Source organism: Martes martes (assembly GCF_963455335.1).
Source record: "Martes martes genome assembly, chromosome: 18".
Lineage (NCBI taxonomy): Eukaryota > Metazoa > Chordata > Mammalia > Carnivora > Mustelidae > Martes > Martes martes.
The window spans coordinates 40,110,216-40,134,562 of record NC_137906.1 but is presented as its reverse complement, the minus strand read 5'-3'; the positions used below and the strand labels follow the sequence as shown (position 1 = coordinate 40,134,562).

At 64.7% G+C, this 24,347-nt stretch overlaps 1 protein-coding gene across 5 annotated transcripts; it reads left to right on the top strand.

The window, feature by feature from the left end:
- Nucleotides 1-1,137: 1,137 nt before the first annotated feature.
- On the top strand, nt 1,138-16,762 carry UBE2I (ubiquitin conjugating enzyme E2 I). Of its 5 annotated transcripts, none has more exons than XM_080830178.1 (7): nt 1,138-1,372; nt 6,909-6,985; nt 7,179-7,262; nt 8,327-8,399; nt 11,811-11,920; nt 12,058-12,137; nt 14,879-16,762. In XM_080830178.1, the coding sequence occupies exons 2-7, from the start codon at nt 6,920-6,922 to the stop codon at nt 14,940-14,942; spliced, it is 477 nt and encodes a 158-aa protein (XP_080686304.1). In that variant the 5' UTR covers nt 1,138-1,372; nt 6,909-6,919; the 3' UTR covers nt 14,943-16,762. The 5 variants fall into 5 exon arrangements, with proteins under 5 accessions (XP_080686304.1, XP_080686302.1, XP_080686305.1 ...); XM_080830176.1 differs by lacking the exon at nt 1,138-1,372 and adding an exon at nt 2,519-2,641; XM_080830179.1 differs by lacking the exon at nt 1,138-1,372 and adding an exon at nt 3,153-3,311.
- Nucleotides 16,763-24,347: the final 7,585 nt, after the last annotated feature.

Here is a 24,347-nt window from a genome sequence, read left to right as displayed (position 1 = left end):
CAGCTCAGAGTCTCTGGCCCTCATCTGAGGCTTCAGGCCTTCCTGCAAACTCGCTGGTGGTTGGCAGCATTCGGCCTCCCCCCACCCCCATCTATTGAAAGCCTGAGGTCCCCACTTTCTTGCTGGCTGTCATGGGGCGGCATCCTCAGGTCCTAGAGGCCACCCCATTGTTCCCTGTGTGCCCTGTGGCCCTGTCTATACCACCCCCTTGTGCTTCCTCAAGGCCAAAGTTGGTGCTGGATACATGAGCATGAGCTGACCGACGAAGGGACGGCTAGGAGGCCATTGCCGTGCATGTGTGTGCCGAGGTGGGAGCTCAAGGAGGCTTTGGGCTGAGGGTGCCAGGTGGGAGGTAGCCTTCTGCTCATCCCCTGCCCTCCAGCCTATCCTCCAGCTTAATGCCCCCTTCTCCTCCACCAGTCTTGACTCTCTTCCCAGCATGAGGGCCACTTTCTCCTACGAGGACAGTTCTTCCTGCTGGTTGGGACTTGGCAGCCACGGCCAAGGGGCCACACCTCCCCATCTCCAGGTATCCCCTCGCCACACATATGGACAGGTCCTGATCTTACGTTTCCTTCTCCCTAAGCTTCCATGGCTCCCCGAGGCCCATGGGGTCAGACCCAGGCCACACGCATTGGTCGGCCTCCCCAAACTACACTCCTTGTTACCCCCCAGGTCCCCCCTACGTGGCCTGCCCTGCTCGCTCTCTGCCCCATCTGCGCGGAGCCCACGTAAGCCCCTGGTTCTCTCCGTCCTCCAGCCCGTCACCTCTAAGTGGCCACTGCCGTGTGTCGGGTGCCTTCCCCACACAGCCCTTGTTCCCCACAAAGCCCTGTGCAAACCCGCTGGCATCTGCAGGGGAGAGCTGGGACCGAAGCCCATGCTCCTGGGCAGGAAGCCAGCTTATTAAAGAGTCGTCAGCAGCCATGTGCTGCACAGCAGGCTCACCTGGGGTTCCTGTTAAAACACACCCTCCCGCTCCCAGCACCGCTGCTGGGGAATCTGGGCTGGGGCCCCAGAGAACAGGTGTCTCAGATAAGCCCCCATGGGCCGGGCCCCCTGAGGTGGAGAGCTGCAGCTGCCTGGCGGGGGAGGGGCGAAGGCGGCAGCATCCCCAAGCCAGGCCCATGCTGGGTTGCTGCGGGGATCCAGGAGCGCGCGGCCCCTCTGGAGGTCAGAGGCTGGCAGAGACCTGGAACGCTCACATTCCGCTCAAGGGGGCCGGGCCCTCTGGCCTGTGTCACCTGGGACCGAGGTCACTATAGCCAAGCTCTGTGGGCCACTGCTGACCGGGAGGTATCCTAGGCAGAAGCCCCTCCCTAACCCAGCCCAGCCACTACACCCAGGAGGCCCCCTCCCCATCTCGAGACTGGTGAGACGCCATCGTTTTATTTCCCCAAGTAACAGGACGGCCGGGAGCCCATGGAATGCATGTCCTGAGCGCTCGCTGGACGCCGGACCGACCGATGGTTCCCGCCGCTGGGGAAGCCCGCAGCCTCAGCAGTCCCGCCTGGGGGTCTCTGGGGAGAGGAGGGAGGAGAAGCGCAGGGAAAGGAGTGAATGGATGCGAGTTGCTTCGGCAGTTCAGCGCCCCCCACTCCCCGCCGTGCAGCCTGAGTGCGCGATGCCCTCCACCCGCCGCTGCCCCGAGTGGGGGAAGGGGGACACCTACCAACGCCTAACCCCAAGGCGCCCACGGGCGGAGCAGGCTGACCTTGGAAGGCGCCTGCTCCCCCACCGTGGGCTGGAGTTCGGGCAGCGAGGCGCGCCCGACGGGGAGGCGCCCGGAGAGGCCGGGAGGGGCCAGTATTCGCTCCGGGCCGGCCCGCCCATCCTCTCCTCTCCCCTCCCCTCCCCCACCCGCCCGCAGCCCCGGCGCCCCGCCCCCACCGCCGGCCAGCCCCGGGTTAGGGAGCGTCCGCACTTCTCCTCCCGTCGGTCGGGCCGAGACTCGGCCTCTTGTACCGGGTCAACTCATTGGGCGGCTTCGACGGACGCCCCGCCTAGGGCCCCGAACCGGCCAATAGCAAGGGGCTTCACAGGCCGCCGTGCTCCGGGGACCGTCACCGTGCTGCGACGCTTCAGGGGATCCTTAGGCCTCAGTGGTCTTTTCCCCCCGGCCCCTGCCCCAAGCCCCAAGGAGACCTCCGGGACCCGTGCCCGAAGAGCTGCCCACGCGGCATCCGGGGAGCCCTTGGAGATCTCGGCCTCCCCCTGCCCCTGCTGCCCGCCGGCGTGTCCTCGAGTGGACGCACGCATCGCGAGGGGGAGTTTGCAGACGCTCCCTCCAACCGGGGACGCGGCTCCTTTAAGGGCGCAGGTGTCCGCAGCGCCGCCTGACTGGAAAGTCGCACCCGGACCAGGTTCCCAGGCCGGTCCCGGAGCGCGGACCCGCGGCGACAGGACGCGGTCGGCGGGCGGCGCGCGGGGGCGCGGGCGGCGGGGGGCGCGGAGGCGGTGCCGGCGGGGCGCGGGGCAGGCGCGCGACGGGCAGCCCTCGCAGGCCCCGCCCCGCCCCGCCCGCCGGGGTCCTCGGAGCGCTCGGGCTGCGCGCGGAGCGGGCTCGGGAGGGAAGTCCCGAGACAAAGGGAGCGCCGCCGCCGCCTCGTCCGCCTCGCTCGCCGGGCCGCGGCCGCCCGAGGTGAGCGCGGGGGGCGCGGGCGGGCGGCGGGAGGCGCGGGCGGGGGCCGGCCTCGGGGCGCAGGGGCCTCAGCCGCCGTCGGGCCCGGGCCGGGCGGGCGCCTCCTCACCCCCGACCCCCGGCCCGGCCTGCCCCGCGCACCCCGGCTCCGGGCAGGGCCCCCGCGCCCCGGGGACAGGTCCGCCTGGGAGCCGCGGCCGTGCGGCTTCCCCCCCACACCGCGTCCCGGGTCCCGCCGGCCTCGGGCCCGCCCCCGCCCCCGCCGGGCCTGGCTGGGGTCGCGGCCGGCCGGCCCCTCGAGCCCCCGCCGCGCGCCCGTTCGGGAGTGGGGAGAACGGCCCCCTGGCGCGCGCGCGGCGGCGTCCCCGAGCTGCTGCTGGCAGCGGCCGCTGTTGACAGGGACGCGAGCCTGGGCCGCCCCGCCGCCGCGGTTCTCCTCCGCCCCAGGGAAATTCGTTTCCGGGGTCACGGTCTGCACACAGACCTGTGGCGCTTGCCGGCCGGGGAGAGCGTGCACGGCAGGAGGAGCTCAAAGTGGCGGAGTGCGGCCGCGCCGGCGGGTCTGGCGGGGGTCTGGAGAGCGGAGCCGTCCGAGTTTTCTCGTGCCTCTGAAGCGCGCCGCTCGCACTTGGTGGGACCCGAACGGAGCGCTGCGGGGAGACTTCAGGAGGTCGCTCTGTGCGGGCTGAACGGAGGGCGGACCTGGTAGCTCCGGGAGCAGGAGAAGGGGCGGGAACGGTGAGCCGGGCTCCGGATCGCGGCCGTGCCTGGCTCGCTGGGTGTCGTTCGGAAATACACTTAGTTCCTGGGTCTGCACCGCTGGCCTTCGACTTGTTCCCGTCTGGGGTCTGGAGCCCTGAATGTTTCTTGCTGTTCAGGGAACTGCCTTTGGGTAGAGAACCGACTACACAAAAGGGGAGATGAACCCCCACTTTCTCTGCATTGCTTGTGGCCTATTTTAGGGGCTTTCACCCATTTTACAGACTGAGAAGCTTGAGGAAGGGGGAGAGAAGAGCCTTGCGGGCACCTGGGCAGCCAGGAAGTGGCTCTGGGGTTCGTGCCCTCGGGTAGCGGGGCAGGATCGGAGAAGAGCATCTTCTAGTACATCCCAGTGTGGGAGTGGTGGAGGGAGGTGGAGGGCAGACCTCCCACTCTGCCTGTGGTTCAGAGACAGTCTTCATCTCGCCCTTGCTGCTCTGCAGTGTCTGGTTAACGCTTACCTGCATCACCCACTCCCTAAGTGCCGGTCTGTTAGCTTGGGTGTTCGGTGGGATCCTGAATGAACGCTTCTGTGTTGTAGTTAAAATGTAACAAATTGGCTGCTTTGTCCCGGACAGCGGGAGGCCGGTGGGAGTGGAAGTACGTCTTAGAGACCAGGTCTTTGCTTGAGACTGGGCAGGTGTGCACCTGTGGCTCTTGGCCCTGATGGTAGAAACCTGCTTTGGTGCCCAGTCTGGCCCATCGGCACCCCTGAGGAGGGGGCTGCAGGAGCTCTCACGGGACCACCTCTCGTTACCTCCCACAAGGGGGGACGGCTCACAAAGCTAGGATCTGGGACAAGGCTTCTGCAGGTGGCTCTGTCCGATCTTCAGGGCAGAGGAGGTGGCCTGCGGCAGGGTTGTGACACAGGGTCAGCAAGCAGACGTACTCAGGATCGCGTGGCCGGGCCTGGGGTTTCAGGAACCTGTTTTGATTCCTGACCGAGCTCAAATTCGCAGGGATCTTGCATCTCACTTTAAAGAACTGTCTGTCAGGCTTCTTGCGTTTGGTCACCGAACCTCTGTGCCGGCTGATTTGGCAGAAGCGGCCTGCCAACTTGTGCTGTCTGCTTGGGGGGCCCGGGGCGCCGTTGCCAAGCGCCAGGGGGCAGGAGTGTGCCGTGCCCTCGGGTCTCCTGCAGGGAAGGGCGTCTCCGCTGACCCTGGGGTTGTTGGGGCAAGAGTTTGAGAAACACGTGGAGATGGAGGATTTTCAGGCTCAGGGTCACTGCCCGCATCTGACCAGAGGACACGCACCCCGGCTCCCTACAAGCCCAGGTCCTCATCCTCGGGGTCAGCGCCAACCCTGGCTGTGTCCCTGGGCCCCGCCTCTGCCCGGACAGATACTCTAGACGGGGGTGCTGTTCTGTGAAGGAGATCTGGACAGGCGTGTGCACGGGCGGCCCCAGACACCCATGGCGTCATGTTCCTGGCGGTCCAGTCTGCACAGGGATGGGGACGAAGGGGGCAGACCAGAACGCTGGGATCACGTGGTGCTGAATTGGAGGTCTTTTTTGGTCCCAGCGTGGTGGTGTCTAGTTTGTACGCGATTTTGAGGTCCGGTAAGGTTGGGCGCTTATTACAAGGTGTGCTCTGGGGTCAGATCTGTCCCATCATCCTTACGGCCATGCTTCATGAGTGGAGACTTGTGATTTTTTTCCTGTCATAAGCTCAGTACACGGTTTTTGAAACAGGACGGCATCTAGTTGGGCTGGTGCTTCCTGAGACCTGGGCTCTTGCAGGACACCGGGGACTGCAGTGGCTCTCTGGGACGGTCATTCCCAGACCCCTCGTCCCGCTTGGCTCACTTCTTGGGAAAAGAATTGTCCAAGACCCTCCTAAATGTGGAGCACTGGGCCCCACCCGGAGCTCCTGACTGAGGGCCCCAGGGACCTAGGGGGCGTGCGTTTCTGAAAAGCACCCGGGACCGCACTTGCAGAGTTTAGGGCTGGTCTCTGCTGAGCTGTTGGCCTCACTTCTGCCGCACAGCGGTGTGGGCCCTGGGCAGGGCGTGTGTTGCTCGGGGACCGGGCGTGGGGTGGCTGCGGGGGAGCAGCGGATGCTGGAGCAGAGTGTGGTGTGGATTGGAGCGCTCGGGGGCAGTCGAAGGTCAGCCTGAGCTGGGTCGGGGGCCGTTGCACAGGAGTGGTTAATGGGAAGGGCGGGGGGAGCCTAGCTGGCTTGGAGTTGAGGCTCCCTGCTTAGCCGGCACGTTGCTTTCTGGGTTTCTCTTCTGGTTGTCCCCAGGTCTGTGTTGAGCCTGGCTGGGGACGGGTAGTTGAGCCTGAGCCGGGATGCGTGGCTGGAGGTTGTCCTTCTGAATCTGGCTGGGAACTCTTGTGGTTGTGGAGAACCCCGTGTTGTACTCAGGCACGTGGGGTGTTGGACCTCTTCCCCCGCAAGAAAGACCTGTCGCCAGCCTTGCGTGGAAGCCGGAGGGGTCTGTGTTCTCTTCCAGGAGACACCTTCGTCTTGTCAAAGCTTTGTCTAAGGGAAGTGCTGGGTTCTGGGTATCTCCAGCCTTTCCGTGGACTTTGAGGACCACCAGACAGACCTCGGGTCAGACTCTCTGAGGGCAGCTGGGGGCGCCGGGCTGTGGGCCCTGCTGGGGAAGCAGCAGCCTGGACAGTCCGCTCGAGCTGCAGGCTGTGCGGGGCTGTGCACGGGGGACTCCGGGCTGGGGCTGGGGGGGGGTGTGTGGCCTGGAGGTCCGGCGAGGAACGGCAGGTCTTCAAGCCGCCCTCCCCCCACCCCACTCCCGCGCCCACTCCCAGGACAGGTGGACACAGCAGGCGGGCTGAGGGCTGGCCTGCCTGCGGGCCCTCCTGGGTGCTCCCTGCTGCCGCCCCAACCTTCTGCCGACTCTCCTGAAGTGAATGGCGGACAGGCCTTGATCCATTCACTGTCACAGGGTACCTGGGGATGGGGGTGCTGTGGGATGTGGAAGTGGAGGGGACAGAGGACCGTGCTGGGGGCCGCGGTGAGAGGTGGGTCTCTTGGGTGCTGCGGGCTGGGTGCGCTTGGACCGCCATCCGCCCTGGGGTGCTTTTCTACTCCGTCGCTCTCAAGAACAAGGATTATTCTCCTGGCCAGACCCGATTTTAAATTCTAAGCTGGGGCCTGATGGCACCCCGCCGGCATCTTGGCGCTGGCAAAGGAGAGCGCCCCGTCACAGCCACGGCCCCCTCCCCATCGTCAGGCGGTGCTCCGGACAGCCCCACCTTGTCATCACGTTTCCTGCGGAGTCTGACAGTGAGCTCGGGATCCCTGTCGCTCTAGCCCGCCGCCATGGGACACAGGAGAGCGGGGCGAGGGTGCGGCCATCTGCTGGGAGTGCTGGTGGGCTCTCCCTGCGCAGCACCTGCCGGCCGCGTGGCCCCAGGCCCGCGCCTCGGCCTTCCTGCACCCCGGCCTCGCTGTGCCCGTGGTGTGTGCCTTGGGGCCCTGGGGGCGGCGGGGAGCCTGAGGGCTGCCTCGGTTAACTGCTCGCTCTGCCCGGTCTCTTCCAGGGACCTTGAACATGTCGGGGATCGCCCTCAGCAGACTCGCCCAGGAGCGGAAAGCCTGGAGGAAGGACCACCCGTTTGTAAGGAAAGCTTCATTTCCACACGCGGCAGAGCGGACTCGGCTCCCCCCGTGGAAACCGGGGAGCCCCCGCTCCGCCCGGGCTTGTCACACGCTGTGCAGAGTGCCGGCGGGGGTCACGGGACGGACGGTTCTGCGCGCGGGCGAGCCGGGATTCCTGGCGCTGATGCGTGTGCATGCTTGTCTTCTCTCAGGGCTTTGTGGCCGTCCCGACGAAGAATCCCGACGGCACGATGAACCTCATGAACTGGGAGTGCGCCATTCCGGGGAAGAAAGGGGTAAGAGAGGCTGCTCCTCTGGCCGGCCTGCCCCGTGTCGGCCCCACAGGCCCTGGGCCCAGCCCCCCGGGGGTGGCAGGGGTCGGGTGACCTGTGACGCCCCCAGCCCCGCCCCCTGGGCACTTGTAATTGAGAAAGCGGAGTCTGGCTTTGGAGAAGGGTGGATGCCGCACCCCCACCAAGCCTGGGGGCCAGAACGTGTTGCATTTCTGGGACAAGAGGAGCCTTGAGCGCCTCCACGCTTGTCCTTCAGCCCCGAGCTCGTGATGCTGGTCCCGGCGGTCTTTAAGCTGGCCCCCGGGCCAGCTGCTGCCGCTCAGATGCAGACGCTCCTCGTGGGCCACCTGGGAAAGCGGTGTGCAGCCTGAGCGTGCTGGGGCCGTTGGGGACCGGCCTGTTGAAAGCATATGGGAGTGAGGGTCTCCAGCAACCCTGCGTCCAGCTCTTCCTGGATGACCCCAAAGGGAAGAGGAGGCCCCTGAGGTGTTCGCATTGTTCCCGAGGCCTTGTTGCCTGTTTTCTTTCTCCTGTGGTTCGTGGTGATCGTCCGGGAGCCTCCTCTTCCTCTGTGAAGCCGGTGGGGGTAGGATATGGCTTTGCGCAGTGACAGGGTCTGGGTTCGGCGGCCAGCCTGCACCTCTGCCTGCACTGTGACCGTTCTCCACGCCTCGTCCGAGGCTGCAACAGGGGTGGCCATCTTCCTCCCAGAGGAGGCTGGGGAGGGCTGTGGGGTCACGGAGCTGGAGGGAGGGGCCTCGCTGCAGCTGCTTAGATGGAGATCCGACTGTGACCCGCTCCCCCCAGTCCTGGGGTCATGGGGGCTGCCAAGTCCCTGCTGTCTTCCCAGAAGTCCGGCCCCAACCCCACTCCTCCCCAAGGGGGCCTCTTTCCAGGCCCCCTTGGGGCCCATGGAGACACTTACAGTCTGTCATGGGGTCAGCTGGTCTTTGGGCCAGTTTAGGAGTCCACCTCCCTGTTGGGATGGTGCCGGGGGACGGGCCGCAGAACCGGCTTTTCTGAGCTCGGCCCGCCGCACTCCTAACCGCTGCTTCGTTTCCCAACAGACTCCCTGGGAAGGAGGCTTGTTTAAGCTCCGGATGCTCTTCAAAGACGATTACCCATCCTCGCCCCCAAAATGTGAGTAGAGCGAAGTCCACCAGAGCCACTGTGCTCCGGCACGTTCCAGCGGAGATCTGGGGTCTGGTGTTCCCTGGGGGGCGGCTCTGGGGGCTCCTGTCCCTGAGCCTGGCTGTGGATCGGAGCTCCTTCAAGCCCCCGGGCTGGGAGGTGCACACCGTGGGCTGAGTCACAGATCCTGGCTGTGATTACTGGGAGGCTCCGGGGCTCTTTGTGCCTCCTGGGGAGAAGGTGCCACCACCTCCAGCCCCAGCAGAGAGGGGCATGCGAAGGACCACGGTCCAGGGCCTCCCCCGCCCAGACAGCTTTGTGTCCACCACCCGATGTCGCTCTCCCTGCCGTGCGCTGTGGCAGAACTGCGGCGGAGAGGGCCCGCAAGTCCCTCCCGCTTTGGCCAGAGATCCCCCAGCCCTGTCCGTGGTCGGTCGTTTGGGGAGCAAACATGTGCCTCCGTGTATGCACAGCCCGGGGCAAGGCCAGGCCGTGTGTAAATGTTTACGCTGCGGTTATTTATTTAAAAGGTGGAAGTATGTTTTCCATCATGAGGGCATCTACCAGAAGAACTTTAGAAATTAACGATTAGCAGGGTAATCGCTGGGGTGGAGACTGGGTGGTTCTCTGTTGCTCCGATAGTTTTCGCCACGTGCAGCCGTCCCTTCAAATGATTGCCTTAACTAAAAAATTAGACAAGTTTTAGTTGCTTTTCTCACTTCTGTGCAACCTGGAAGTTTGGGCAAACGCAACAGGGAAAGGCACAGTGCCCGCAGAAGAGCGCGAAAGGGAGACGGGCCGCGAGTCTTCTTCACGGAGCCGGCCTGTGAAGGTCGTGGGATGAGAGATTAACGTGCAAAAACCTGTTTTCCTGGAGTTGCTACAAGTGAAGCGTTCAAACCAGGTGCTACAGTAGCCTGAGATACTGGAGTGAATCCAACCAGAGAGTTCACACCTCCAGACCGGAGGGTCCGGAGCACAGCTCAGAAGCCAAGGACAGCTTCCGACACAAGGACCTGGGTTCCCCGGATGGGCCGGAAGCCCCAGTGCTGTGAGGGTGTCTGTTGTCTCGAAGCCTGCCTGTGGGGCCCGTGTGACCCCAGGCACAGTCCAAGCTCATTTGTGTGGCAGTGGCCACGGGGACCCTGGCAGGTAGAGGCACAGAGGGCGGAGAATGGCTTGGCCCTCAGAGTGCCGGGGGTGGTTGTGAGGCCCGGGCGGAGGCTCGTCAGGAGCGGGCCCCCCGGTCCTGACAGCGGGATGGGCAAGATGGGACCTCAAGGCCCCAGCCGCGGGGACCTGGTGACGGAGATGCGGCCCGCGGAGCAGAGCCACCACGCACAGGGTGGCTCCGTTCTTGACAGAAGGAGCGAGAGTTGTGGGGAGAGGGTGCTCTGAGCAGCAGACCACAGGGCATCGCAGCGGAAGAAGGGAATCAGCCTTCCAGAGAGATCTGGACGCCCCACGCAGAGGTGGACCGGTAGCGCTCCGAGAGGAAGGGGGCGGGGAGGAGATGGTAGCTCCGTTCCTTGGGTCCCTTTAACTTTGAGCAGTGACACAGGGCGCCCCCTGGGGGCGGAGCGGCGGGCAAGTGGATTGCAAGACGCCTAGACCAGGCCTTTTCCCCAGGACAGCGGTGGAGTGCGATGGGGAGAAGGTTCTGAGTGCTTCTGAGCACGTACCCTGAGTACGTGAAGGGCATGTACGCAGTCAGTCAGGAGAAGGCAGAGAGCCTCCGCCAGCAGGCCCTTTGCGAGAGAGGCTGTCGTCTCTGCCTGCCTGCAGAGAGAAGGAAGGTGCCTGGCCCTGTCACCGGACATTTGCAAGCCACATGCGGCCAGGGTGGGAAAGGGCCGAGCAGCCGGGGCCCGCCATCCGCCCAGTCTGCCGCGTGTCTGCGGGAGCCGGACTCGGGCCTGCCTGGGCCCCCGCTGCGCTGACCAAGTGAATATCCAGACACGCGCGAGTGCTCGCCAGAAGCCGGAGGCAGCCCCAGCGTCCGTGGACAAGCCCGTGGCTGGGCAGTGGGGGATGGCCCCGGGCCACCGGAGGGGAGGACCCACAACACGGCAGGTCTCCCCGACGCGATGACGCACAGTCGGAGCCAGAGTCCTCGTGGAAGTCAGCGGTGGGCCCCACGACGGCTCGGGGCGGGGACCTCTCCAGGTGGAGGGAGCCAGTGGGGACCAGAATTGGGGTCGGGGCTTCAGGGGAGGCTGCTGCCCCCTCGACCATGCACTTTCCCAGGTAACAGACCAGACCTACTGCTCAGGTTAGACGCAGATCAGGGATTGTGCTCACCGGGAGGTACGATCGGAAGAGCAAAAAGGCATCCGAGGCCCAGAAGGTTCCCGCGAGGCCCACCGGACGGGGCTCGTAGTCAGAGTATGTGCGGCGCTCCGGCGAGTCGGGATGGCCCCGCTGGCAAGTGGACGAGAAACTTGACGGGAGTTTTGAGAAGCGGCCCGTGTGTAGCACTCGCCCCCGGGGTCTCCAGGATTTGCCAGCCCGAGTCGCAGGAGGCAGCTGCAGAGCTCCGTGGGGCCCGGCTGGCTCTGCTGGGCGCACAGAAGCTGCACACGGGCACCGCTTCCCCTTCGGGACGGACACACACGCCTGCTCACGGCTTTGTCCGCGGCGGCCGGGTGCAAGCAGCGGCGGATCCGGGGCAGTGGGGGGATACTTGCCGCCGCGCGTGTGTCTGAGGAGTCCCCGCCGGGGTGCTGCTCGCGCGCTGGGGGCGAAGAGCAGCTCGGGGCGGCTCCAACTGTCTGTTGTTTTGGGATCCTCGAGCTGCTCTGCCCCCGCTGTGCTTTTCTGGGTGAATGTAAGTACAGGGTGGGGAGGGAGAGGGCGCCCACATGAAGAGAAATGGCCTCAGACCTTAGCTGTGGGAGCGTCCCAGGGTGGGCTTGAGGCAGTTGTCGTTCTTATACATTTTAAAGTTTCCTACATGTGGGTTTTATTTGCTGTTTGTCTTTTTAGGGTTTTTTTGTTTTGTTTTTAGTTTTTGTATCTTAAAAGAAAAACGTGGAGGGGGATAGTGTGGGGTCCTACAGGCCTCTTTTCAAAGCAGGATGATTTGCTCTGAAAATGGCCACTTGTTTGGAAGGGCCTCAGAGTTCCTGCCCTCCACTGTGCCCCCGGGACTGTCCTTGTCTGCTGCAGCTCCCCCCCTCCCCCCACCTTCCCGCATCTGGGCTGGTTTGGGGAGGTGGGTGAGGGTCACCAGGGGCGGGGACCTGGGCAGCCACATGGCTTCGCTCGCCCCTGAGTCTGGGAACTGTGTGCGCCTCGCCCACGCTGCCACCTCGCAGCCCCAATTCTGAGCCGCATGCCCGCCGGCCAGCAAGGTGCCCGGTGCAGGGGAGGGGACAGCAGCTACCACAGAAACGTGTTTCCTTCCTTCCTCTGCCGCAGGTAAATTCGAGCCACCGCTGTTTCACCCGAACGTGTACCCTTCGGGCACAGTGTGCCTGTCCATCCTCGAGGAGGACAAGGACTGGAGGCCAGCCATCACGATTAAGCAGGTACGAGGTGCCGGGAGCCGGCCTCAGCCTTTCTGTGGAGCCAGAAGACAGTGGTCTTGCTCTGAAGCCGGGCCAGTGTCCTAGGAAAGCTTGGTTTTGTAACCGCTGAGCTCCGTGTTTGTTTGTTTCTTACACAGATCTTGTTAGGAATACAGGAACTTCTAAATGAACCAAATATCCAGGACCCAGCTCAAGCAGAGGCCTACACGATTTACTGGTAAGTACTGGTCCGGCCGCCCTCTCCGTGGCCGCATGTTGGCTTGTGCACACTTCCCTGGAAGTCTGGCCCAGGCTGCCACTCCCATTGGCCTTCTTGGGTGGCCCTGAGACTCGAGCCGTGACCGGGAGACCGAGTGAGGTGGTCACGGAAGCGTTTGAGGCCGGGAAGCAAGCAGGCAGGCCCTATAGGCAGTGGGAGCTCCATGTGCAAAGGGCCTGTGGTGGGCAAGAACAGGTGACCAGGGCCGGTACGGCCACAGTACTGTTGGTTAAGGGAGGGCGGTCAGGGGATGGATGTTGGGTGACATAGGCTCCCATTGGCTACTTTGTCCCTGACAAGCTGTGGCCAGGCAAACCAGGTGCCTCGGTGAACCCCAGTGCAGCTCAGAGGGCAAGGCCCCCCGGGTGTGGGCACCAGAGGAGGCATGTTCAGTATCGTGGCTCCCCGGGGGCCCCACAGCTCCTGCCATGTCCGTCTTGCTTCTCCTCCCAGGCCTGGATGTGGGCCGTAAGGGAGTGGTACTCCTGGTTTGATCTGGGTCACCTGGCTGCCATGCTGTCCCCACCAGGGGAACGCTGCCAGGCGTTCACTCCTCGCCCCAGCCCTTCCCTGCATGGTACTGTGGTGCCCACCGCCTGTGCTGAGGGAGGCAGTGACTAGGTTAGACTCCCAGGCCTGGGCCAATCAGCCGCAGGGAGAACCCTGTGCCTGAGCAGAGGCCCCACGGTTGTGGGTCCTGGGTCCGCTGGCCGTGTCCGCCAGCCTCCTGGGCTGGCCCGGGTTAGGGACCTTATGCCAGGGAGGGGACTCTGACCCCCCACTGCTCCACATTTGGAAAGCTGGGACCGATGGGGCTAACAGGGGAGAGGCTGGGCAGGGGCGTGTTCCTCCTGGGGGACATTTCTGGAATCAGCAGTGCTGAGGGTCAAAGCTGAGGTCGGGACTGTCCTCCGGCCGCTCTGGACATTGCAGGTGACACGTCCGAGGAGCACCTGAGAGAAGTGCCAGGTTGCAGCCGATGCGTTTGTCCCCCCCAAAATGGTTTCAGGTCCTAGGCCCAGCCCATTGTTGGCCAGGGGCAGCAGGACACTCCCAGCCAGGGCCGGGGCCCTGTGCCAGTGGGGCTCGGCAGCACGTCCCGTGTCCCGTTGGTGTGTGTGCACTCACAGGGACTCAGGAGATCCATCCCCCTACCCTTATCCCCGAGCTGGGTGCTGTGCGATGTCACTGTGCCATCTGTCCGCACTGATGCGGTGGCGTAAGCCTCGCACACGAGGCCACTCAGGACGCACCACATTCTCGTGACAGACCAAGTAGCCTGCAGAGCTGAGGAGGTCTCGGGCCTTCAGAGAACTTGCTGGCCCGGTGCGCGGGGGTCTTTTTGTTTTTTGTTTTCTCAAGATTATTTATTTATTTGTTTGTTTTTAAGATTACTTATTTGTCAGACAGAGCACAGGCAGACAGAATGACAGTGACAGAGAGAGAAGCAGGCTCCCTGCCGAGCAGAGAGCCCGATGTGGGGCTCGATCCCAGGACCCTGAGATCATGACCTGAGCCGAAGTAGACGCTTAACTAACTGAGCCACCCAGGCGCCCCCCGGTGTGCGCTTTGTCATGGTGATGCTCATGGTGGCTGATGGTGGCCACAGGCACCACGGTGCCCCCGGGAGCAGCCCGCCTTCTTCGTGTCGGTTCCAGCGCTGGGGCGGCAGGACTGGAGGCTTGCTGTGGTGCACCAGCAGGCCCGGCGCGGTGTGTGGCCACTCCCCCGGGGCTGCTGGGTGTCTTTCCTGCTCCGGGATGCGTGGCTGCCAGCTCCGGCATGCCCTTGTTCCCACGACGTCTCCCGTCAGCGTCTCTTTTTTTTTTTTTTTTTTTTAAGATTTTATTTATTTATTTGACAGAAGTAGGCAGAGAGAGTGGGGGAAGCAGGCTCCCCGCCGAGCAGAGAGCCCGATGCGGGGCTCGATCCCAGGACCCTGGGACCATGATCTGAGCCCGAGGCAGAGGCTTAACCCACGGAGCCACCCAGGCGCCCCCCGTCAGCGTCCCCTTTAAGAGCACGTGGGAACACCTCAGCCGGCTGCTGCGGGCCGCAGGGGCTCCCCTGGTGGTGGACGGCAGGGCTGACCTGGCTGCCTCTGCCCTGGAGCCTTGGGGCCGGAACGGGCGGCAGACAGGTGTCCTGTGGCCTTGATGCCGCAGCTCTCGGTGGCCCGGGCACGTGGCTGCCTCTGTGGTGTGGTCGCTGGAGCCTGCTGCGGGAAGTCCCCTTGGGGGCCCTTGGTCCCTCCGCCCTGGGAGCCCCAGCGTGCCCCGGGGCCTGAGCCGCAGTGGCCTGGAGCAGTGTCCTGAGAGGCGTCCGTGGAGAGAGCACAGCTTGGGGGGGACCCCTAGCTTCCTTGCGGGGAGCACTCCACACCCCCAGACGGGTGTCCCCACGTGCACACACTGCACCTGGGCTCCGTGGAGGGTCCCACGTCCCCCCCGGAGCTTCTGTTGGCCCCCAGGGCCCCACAGCGAAGCAAGCAGGAGTCCCAGCAATCTGGATTTTCTCTCCAGAACGAAGCCAGCGGCTTCCAGCTTAGAGCGCGGTACACGTCTGGCCGCCACCACCCCCCCCCCCCCGGCCTCCCTGATCCGAGGCCGCCCTCTGAGCCCGCTTTGCGTCCCGTGACGCCCCGGGCCCCCGAGGGGGCTGCGCCCGCTGACCTGTCTCTCTCTTGGCCTCCTCCTCAGCCAAAACAGAGTGGAGTACGAGAAGAGGGTTCGAGCACAGGCCAAGAAGTTCGCGCCTTCATAAGCAGCGACCACACGGCAGCGTAAGAAGGAAGGGATTGGTTTGGCAAGAACTTGTTTACAACATTTTTGCAAATCTGACGTTGCTCTGTACAATTACTAGTCACCTGGGAGGGTGGGCGGGCGCCATTTTCCATTTCCGCCGCTGGCACGCAGTCCTCGACTCGCTGAGCTGCCCGGTTTTTCATACAGGGTCTCTTCCTTCGGTCTTTTGTATTTTTGATTGTTATGTAAAACTTGCTTTTATTTTAATATTGATGTCAGTATTTCAACTGCTGTAAAATTATAAACTTTTATACTTCGATGAGCCCCGAGGAGCTAGTTTCCTTTGCTCGCGGATGCAGGCATGCCTCCCGCCGTGTAGAGCTACGCGCAGCCGCCCGCCGGCCCCCTCCCGCCTCGCTCCCCGCAGACCCCGGGTTGTGTTGCTTATGAGCCTCAGATCCAAAGGCAGCCGGCGTCTCGTCTCCGCATCACTTCCTTTGTGTTTATATGGCGTTTTGTCTGTGTTGCTGTTTAGAGTAAATAAACTGTTTATATAAAGGTTTTTGTTGCATTATCGTCATTAAGAGCGTGAGGAGGTGGCCTCTCGGTGCCCGGCCCCCCACACGGCTGCAGGCGCTCGGCCCGGGCTTCTCTGAATAGTGCTGTGTGCGAGGACGGTGTGCGTCCAGGGCCTGTCTCCCCACCAGGTCTGGGGGCGGCGCAGAGAGCGGATGGGGTCAGGTTGGAAGTGGTGTCAAGAGCCTTCTAGAACTGGCGCCAGCAGCTCCCCCTCGTTCTGGCATGTGCTGGTGCCCACCTCGGGCCTGCAGTCTCCAGTGCCCACCCGGCCTCACCGGCTGCCCTGCGACCTCCCTGCGCCCGCTGCACCAGCCCCCACCCCAAGTGCGGGGGCCAGGCTGAGGCCACCGTGCACAGGCGCCTCCCTGTTCCTGAGGGGCTCTGAGCCCGGTCCGCCTGCGGCGCTGTGCTCACACAGCACCCTAAAACCTGAGCCCACTGCACAGCTTCCCCAAGTCGGCTGCCTGCTCAGTTGGGAAATGGGTCTGGGTGCCGGCTCCGCCGCCAGAGGCCCTAGGTGGAGACGGGCAAGAGCAGGGGCCATGGCCGGTGAGCGCAGGGCCCTGCACCAGCCGACCTCGCCTTTCCCCCATCCCCCGCTCCGGGGACTCTGGCTGTCCCCAACGGCTCACCTGTGGTTCCAGCGCATAGACCGAGCCAGGGCGGGAGGGCCGGTCGCCAGGGCCCTCGGTAAGGAAGGGCATCTGGACACGGCCCAGCGGCAGGACGGCCGCAGAGGTTGGAGGCCGTGTCCGGGGGCTCCTCGGCCACGGTTCTCGCGTGGCTCCGAGGTCCCTGTGCGTTGCTCGCTCGCTTAGCTGAATGAAGCTAGACGTTTGATGTTGGTGATTTGTTTCTTATGCGGACGGCCTTCCCGGGGACTCAGCTGGCTTGTGTGTTTGTAGCCTCTCCCAGAATGTCTTATTTTGTAATGACTGAGCGACACTTAGTAACGGCTGCACATGTATATGGTTAATATATATGGAAATTCAATATATTTTCTAGTTGAAGCATTCTGAAGTAATCAATGTTTCTAGCAGATTGTCATGATTTCCACTAATGAAATGTCCTTTTGTGCCACAGTCCTTGGCTTAATAAAGATGTGACTCTTGTAACAGGAGTATGCAATGTGCCCGTCCTGTTTCCGACGTGAGGGTCGAGAGTGTGTTCCCAGCATGAGGTGCCGAATGATTAGTAAGGAATTGTGGGCAATACATAAACCACTGTATCTAAGAACCCTCCAATTAAAAACATTTCCACAAAGTGCTGCCTGTAGGGTGTGTCCTTTTCCTGCCCCCCAGTCCTCCGCCTCAGACTCTCAGGGGTCTGCGGTGGGGGGCGGGGTGCTGGTGACCCTGGAGCCAGGGTGGAACGCCCCTGGGGACCCCCTGGAGACCAGGCACACATCCTGTGCTGACCTTGGCCCTGTGGCCGAGGGCCCCCTGCATCTCCCAGGCCTGCTAGAGCAGGGCGTCCTCCTTGGGACCCCAAGCTGTCCTTGACGCCTGGGGCGGGCCTCCCCCGGGAATGCCCAGCTGCATGTGAGTCCTCGACTCAGACCCCAATACTGCCTCCAGGATGGCCTGGGGCTCCGGCCTGGCCTTGGGGCTCCCAGGAAAACCTGGCCAGGGCTGGAAGGGCAGTGGGTCCCCAAGAGTCCCCCTGGCCTCCCGGGATGTTCCTGCCCAGGCCAGATCCACACCCTCACGCCTGTCCAGTGTGCAAAGCTGCCTCCTTCCCTGGTGGGGCTGCCGGAAGCCTCCGGGCGCGGCTCAGGCTCTGCGGATGGGCAGCCCCCATTTTGAGGTTGCCATGACGACAAGTTGCCTGGCGGGAGGTTGGAGGGCCAGACTGAACACTGGCTTGGGCCGCCTAGAACCAGTCTGAGCCTGCTCCAGCAGGGAGGGGCATGAGAAATGCTAGTCCAGGCTCTGTCCCCAGCTGACCCTGGTGCTGGGTCTGGGGGCTTTCCCCCAGATGCTGGGACCCTGTCTGCAAAGGCCCTGGCCCTGACTGAGGGGGCTGGCTTAGGACCATGGGGTGGGATGGGGCTGGAGCACTCGGTCCCGTCCACCCTGCTGCCCCCAGACCCAAGGAGCCCAGCACCTGTCACGAAGTTGCGGGTCCAAGGCCTCGGTTCTCCCTCCCTGACCTCTCCCCTTCCAGGGGACCTACCCAGCACCCTCCTGAAGACGGGCCCTTGGTGCTCACGCTGCCCCTCCCACTCCTGGAGCCTCAGAACCCGGCCCCCCATTGTGCAGAGGAGGGTGCTGGGTACTCAGCTCCCCCAGCTCTGCCTCCTGATGGGGCGCACGACCTATGTCCCCTCCACGGCCCCTCACAGAGCAGTGAGTGCAGGAGGGGCCTTGCTGGGAGGTGGCCCCGCACACCTGCCTCTGGGCCAGAAGCTGATGGGCAGGCTCAGTGGACAGACAGTGGACAGCGCTCTGCGGCCGGGAGGCTGGCCCCCACGGAGACCCGCGGAGCCCTGCGTGGGCCCGCTGCTCCGCTCCCGCCCCCTTCCCCAGCCCCACGGAGACCTCAGGCCTACAGTGGCACCTGGGCCTGAAGCCCAAGACCACCCTGACCTGGTGCAGGCTTCACCTGTGCAGGTGTTGGCTTCTGGTGACGTGGTCCCAGACGCCAGCATTTCAGGTGAGGGGCCAGACCGCCTCCCACCTGGGGCCACGTCTTCTACTGGCAGAACCAGCCGGATGGCGCAGGCAATGGGACGCATTCCTGCAGTCCTGAGTGCCCAGGTCCAAGTCCCTGGGCTTTGCCCCGCCATTCTCCATGGCTGCCCTCCCCCTCACACCTGACCCAGGTGCCCGGGGCAGACGGAGCCGGTGGGAGCGGGTGGGAGGAGCCTGCCTGCTAGGGGCTCTGCCTGCAATTCCAAGGGCTGCCACCAGAGGGCATGAGGTCACACTACTCCATTTTCTTATTCTAAAATTTTACTTTTTTATGTAGGCTAGAACCTACACTCAGAGATCAAGAGTTGCACGCTCCACTGACAGAGCCGGCCAGGTACTCCAAGCGTCTCTGAACCATGAGGACTGGCGTGGCCTTCCAGAGATGCCCCCTCACCTCCGGGTCTGCCCTTCTCCGGGCCCTCCAGCTGCCGGAGCATCTGTCCAGAGCCTGGGGGTTCTCTTCTGGCCCTAAGGAGGGAAAGCCGCACCCCCTGCCTGCCCAGAGCCCAGAGGAGGTGAACCCCACCTCTCCACCAGTCCTGCCGAGCCCGACCTCTCTAGGTGAGGTGTTTTGTGCCCCAACTCCTGCTGCGACATATGCGTGCTCCACATTGCCCCCTCCCCACCCTCTCTCCTTGCTGTGGGGTCAACCCCCCCCACCTACAGAGGTGGGAACTGAGTCCCCCGAGGGCAGCCATGGCCATGGGCACCATCCCATATGGACCTGACCCAGTACCGGCTCCTCGGTGAGACCCTCCCCTCGCTGAGGGGTGCGTGCCGCTGCTACGTCCATTTCACCAAAAAAAGGGAAACTGAGGTCCAGGGCAGCAGAGGGGTGTGACGGGGCAGAGGCCTGACCCAGGTGGGGAGGAGGACGGGAGTGGGCAAGAACGGGCCCGTCTCTCCCTTCCCAGGCAGTGTTTGTGGATGGAGGGCCGGGGGATTTTCTGGGGAAACTGAGGCCCAGGGCTGGGCTCGGGACCCAGCCAGTTGCTTTGTGGCCCTGAAACAGCCCTTCCCCTCCCCAGGACATAGCTTTCTTATCTGTCAAAGAGGGTGGTGAGCTCTCCAACAGGCCTCCACCCCAACAGGCCACAGGGTTAGGGCTGGGGCCTCTGTGCTGCTGGACCCCAGCCCCATGCTCCCCAAGGGACAGGGAATGTGGGTGCGAGCAGGGATCCCTCCCTTGGCAGCGGCCCCTCCTAACTTCCTGTTTATAGCGGCTGTGGGATCTCATCTCTTCACTCCAAAGCCATTATGATCTCCATGGCAACCAGGCCTGTGTTTGTTCCAACAGGTTGGCAGAACCCCACGAAGGACTGCAGGGGTTGGGGGGGGGGGGATGTCAGCTCTGAGATCCTGGCTCAGGACCTGCCAGCCCCCAGAGGAGAGCAGCAGCTGCTCCCTCCGTGATTCCCGTCCCGTGCAGAAGGCAGCCCGGGCTCAGCTTCGTCCCAAGCAGTCGAGGTGTGTTCCTGAACATCTCTGTCCCCCTGTGCTGGCTGTGCTGGGCCAGGATGGAAGCAGGGCCCGCAGGCAGAGAGCTTCCAGAAGCCGAACCCACCCTGGGAACGCCACGTCTCCTCCAGGGCAGTGTGGACCCGTATGGGTCCGGACCTGGGAGCTGCGACGGGTGGTGCCCCCCTCAGAGCCATGTCCGTCCCATCCCGGGGTGATGGGAGAGGTGCTGGGTCCCCCCATGGCCATGCGGTTACCACACTCCCTCCCCGAACTCCACCGAGTGGGCAGAATGGGGCTGCAAGATGGGAGGGTCACAGCCCGGTGCCCCGGCTGCGTCTGAGCTCCCTCCCCGCGAGTGGCTGTTCTGGAACCCTGGGCCCCCACCTTTGGCGCTCAGCTCAGCCTACCCCTGGCCTCCCGCCAGCAAACCTTGTCCTTGCCTTGGCCTGAGCGGGAGCGTGTTCTGGGCCTTTCTATTCCCATGCTGCCTGGGCCCCCACCATTAGAGAAAAGGTACTTGAGGATAAAAACATCTCCAGAGCGCCTGGATGGCTCAGTGGGTAAAGCCTCTGCCTCCGGCTCAGGTCGTGATCTCAGGGTCCTGGGATCGAGCCCCGCATCGGGCTCTCTGCTCAGCGGGGAGCCTGCTTCCCCCTCCCCCGCCTGCCTCTCTGCCTACTTGTGATCTCTCTCTCTCTCTCAAATAAATAAATGAAATCTTTATTAAAAATCTCCAGATCGGTGGATTCCCTAAGTACTAGGTCCGCTGATGATCCCCCAGCGCCACCGGGAGCCCGTCGGAAAGGGCTGGCGGGCCGGCCCAGACTGTGGGGGTCAGCAGGGAGCCACCGTTCTCTCGAGCTCGCCAGGTGCACACAGGGCGGGGCCCCCCGGGGTGGGCGAGGAAGGGCGCGGGCGCAGGGTCCGGCGCGGGCCTGGAGCTCCCAGCTGGCTGCGAGACCCGGCACCCTCCCAACCCGAGCGGCGGGGGTCTCCCCTGCGGCGTGCGGACGCTGGCCCAACAGGTGACGGGGTGTGGGAGCGCCCCGGGATGATGCCGGCAGCGCCCCTCGCCCCGGGGCCGCCCGGCCGCGGAGTTGGTGCAGAGGTCAGAGCCTGGGCGGGGAGGCCCTTCGAGAAAAGTCTGCGCGGCGGCCCGGGCTGTCTTGCTCGGTTCCTGCGACTTTGGCCGGCCGAGGGTCCCCGGGGAGGGGGTCCCGACCCAGCAGAAGCCGCCCCCCGCTCCGCACCCACCCGCGGCTTGACGGTCGGCCCCGCGCCCCCTCCGCGCCCAGGTACGGGGGCTCCCGCGCCCTACTCCCCTGGCGGCCGGCGTGCGCGGTGCAGGGTCCCGGGGCCGGGGTCGCGGGAGGGGCGGGCCGCAGCGGCGGGGGCGGGCCGGGGGCGGGGTCGCGGCCAGGCCCCGCCCCCGCCGCGCTCAGTCGTCGGCGCGGCTGCGGGCGCGCTGTGCGGGGCGTCCGTGGAGCAGGTGCGGAGCGCGGCGTCTCCCCAGCTCCCGGCCCCGCGCCCCCGGCCCCCGACCCCCGGCCCCCGGCCCCCGGCCCACGGCCCACGGTGAGTGCTCGGACTCCGGGCGGCCGCCGCCGCCGCGCGCCCGGGCCGTCTCCTGCGTTTGCGGACCCCGAGGGGCGCGGGGAGGCCCCCGAGGAGGAGGGCGACGGCAGGTGGGAAGGCGCGCCCCCGGCTGCAGGGAAACTGAGGCCGGCGCGTGCTCGGAGGGACGGGTCCCGGGCCCTTCTCTCGGCCCGCGTCTCCAGGAGCGCCGGAGCCGGCGGGGGTCGAGTGGGGGGGCGGCAGGACGCCCCTCCGGCCCCGCTGCCCCATGCCCCGCGGAGGACGCAGGTGGGTCGGGGCTGGGGACCTCCGAGCCGCCCCGCGGGGTTTCCCGGGGGGCAGATGCCGCCGGCGCCGCTCCCTCCCTCCCCGCCGCCCGTCGTCCGAGGACCCCCGGTCTCCACGAAACCCTCCGGGGGCCGGAACGGTAAAAACGATGCGCACTCACCAGGCTTCTAAGCGGCCCGCAGACCCGGCCCCCTCCTCGGGGAGGGAAAGACCTCGACGGAACTGGGGGGCCCCGAGGCTTCTGCGGGGGGCACGGAGAGGGAGGGGCGGGGAGGGGAGGGAGGGGCGGGGAGGGATGTCGGTGAGCCCGCGGCGGAACGTCGCGGTGGAGACAGGTGAGTAAAGGCCGGGGGGAGGGAGCCTCGCAGGAAATTCGGAAGGAGGGGCTTCGTTTTTCGTTCTAGAAGTGTCTGGGCGGCCCTTTGCAGTGGATCCCGCGCCTCACAGGGCTTTAGGTCGGACTGCAGAGCTGCTCAAAACGCACGTTCCCAGGCCCTTCCCCAGGGATCAGGCTGGGATTGGATCTCAGGGAGCAGCATCTGTAATGGGCGCTGGGCTGCTGCTGCTGGGCTGTGTGTTGGGGAGCACTGTCTAGGGAGCCAGTGGAAGAAGACCGCCGGAAATGGAATAGGAAAAGTGAAGGGGGGTGGGCTGGGAAGAGAAGACCAAGAGGGTGACGTGGAGACCAGCATGTGGGGCCAGATACCCTGTCACTCCCCCTACACACACGGTAGCCGCGGGGGACCCCTGCCCGCAAGTCTCCAGGGACCAAATCTTGGTACAAAGGGACCTAGTGCCCTGAGATGTTGATCATAAAGGTATTTATTCACTGTGCGGTGGCCAGGGGCCACAGGGGACTCTAGCTAGGGAGACAGGTCTGGCTCTCTGGCTCAGCGGCCCCCACAGCCAGCTGCTCTGGTGCCACCTAAGCCCCCAGGTGGGCTAGCAGGAGACGGCGTGGCTCAGAGCCCCTGGCTGGAGTCCAGGCTCCAGGCAGCTCACCCAGCCCCAGGGTGTGAGATGGGATCGGAGGTCCACTTTGTAGGGTTCCCACTTCCTGTTCTGCCTGGGCCTTGGGGTCAGCCAGGGGACAAGGTGGACGTGTTCATGTTGGCTTGGCCCCCGTGCCAGTGTGACATTCAGGTCCTCGGCCAGCCTCGCCTCGCCCACTGGACAAGCAGGGCTGGGATCCTGGCCCTGGTGGCCGGGCATGAGCAAGGATGCGGGCCCATCTTGTTCTGTGCTGCTGCCCAGCCCAGGGCACCGAGAGCTCAGGGAAGAGTTCTGCTGGGGCCTGGCAGACGGACGGAGGGGCCCTGCGGCCGGCGGGGGCTTCCTGGGGGTCAGCCGTGCACTCACACCGTGCAGCTCTGGGCGAGGAGCTGACTGGTTCCCGGGACCAGGCCACTGTGTGCCGCAGTATCAGTGCCCGAGTGGTGGACGGTTTCCAGGGAAACGGGACGAGTGTCTGGGCACCCAGAGATGAGCCATCTTTCCCAGACACCTGTGCCCAGATGCCACTTTTGCCCCCGTCCAGTGAACGGGCTGAGGGAGGGAGCTCCGCAGAGCCGGAGGCCAACCTCCTTGGGCCCCAGAGCTCAGGACGTGCCAGGAGCTTAGAGCTTGGACACTGGAGTCGGAGGTGGGCTCTGTCCCTGGCCACTTGCGGGCTCTGTGGCCTCGCATAAGCTTCTAAGCCCGGGGCCTCAGTTTCTCCAAGTAGATGAGGGGAGCAGAGCAGCACCCCCTTTCTGGGGCCGAGATTAAGGGGCGGGGCAGCTCTCCCTCTGTCTTGAGCGTCTTATTCTCAGGGAGGCACCCCGACTCTGTGGCCACTTGGCTTCTGCGTCATGTCTGTCTCTGGGTCCGTGAGTCCCTGTAGCCCCTGTCACTCGGCAGACGCAGTTGGCGGTTGCCTTGGCAACAGCTCAAGCACTGGCTGCTACCCGGCTCTGAGGGGCTGCGGGGGTAGCCGCTGGTTCCCCACAGCCAGAGAGGGTAAGGGGGCCCCGATAACCTCACTGCTAATGGCCTGTAGGACAGCACCCCCACGTTGCAGCGCCCGCCTCCTCCTTTGCAGGAAGGCCCCCCCAGGGGCAGGCAGTGGTCAGTCTGAGGAAGGCAGGCAGGGCCTCGCAGGAGCCCGCAGCCCTTTCTGTCCCCAGCTCTTGGGCTGCTCAGATGAGACCCTCCGAACCCAGCACTCCCCGAGGCCCCGCAGGACTGGCGCTGGGGTTCAGGGAGCAGGCTGCATGCCGCCTGGGTGGGCTGAGCTGGCGGGGGGCGCAGAGCGGGGATGGCAGCCCTGGGGCCGCAGAGAGACAGATGCAGCGGAGGGCAGGGATTCGGTCAGGACTCGGGAAGTGGCCAGCATGCCCGGGCTCCCGCGCTCCCATCAGGGCATAAGGTGCTGAGGAGGAGGGAACAGGTGTTCTCTAGAGACTTGCAGGGATATGGGCAGGTTCCTGGGTGTCCTGGCCTGGGCACACTGGGCGGGAGCGGGGATGCTCTCCTGGCTCTCCTCCCACGAACTGCCTGGGAGGTCTGGGGCCAGAATAGTTGCACCCAGCTGAGTGCTCACTTCTCTTTCGTCAGCGAGGTGGTGGTGCTCCTCTGCACGGGCTGGGCCTGTCCTGAGGTCCCCTCAGTGAGTGGACGGGTGAGCTCCGCCAGGAAAGGGGACCAGGGCAGCAAGTACAAAGGTCCTGTGGTACACTGAGGGGAGCATGATGCGTGCCATACACCAGAGGCTGGCAAGCCTGGGGCAGGGAGCCCAGGGGGTAGGCACGGAGTGGAGGAGTCAGCCTGGCCAGGGGGTCAGCACTTTG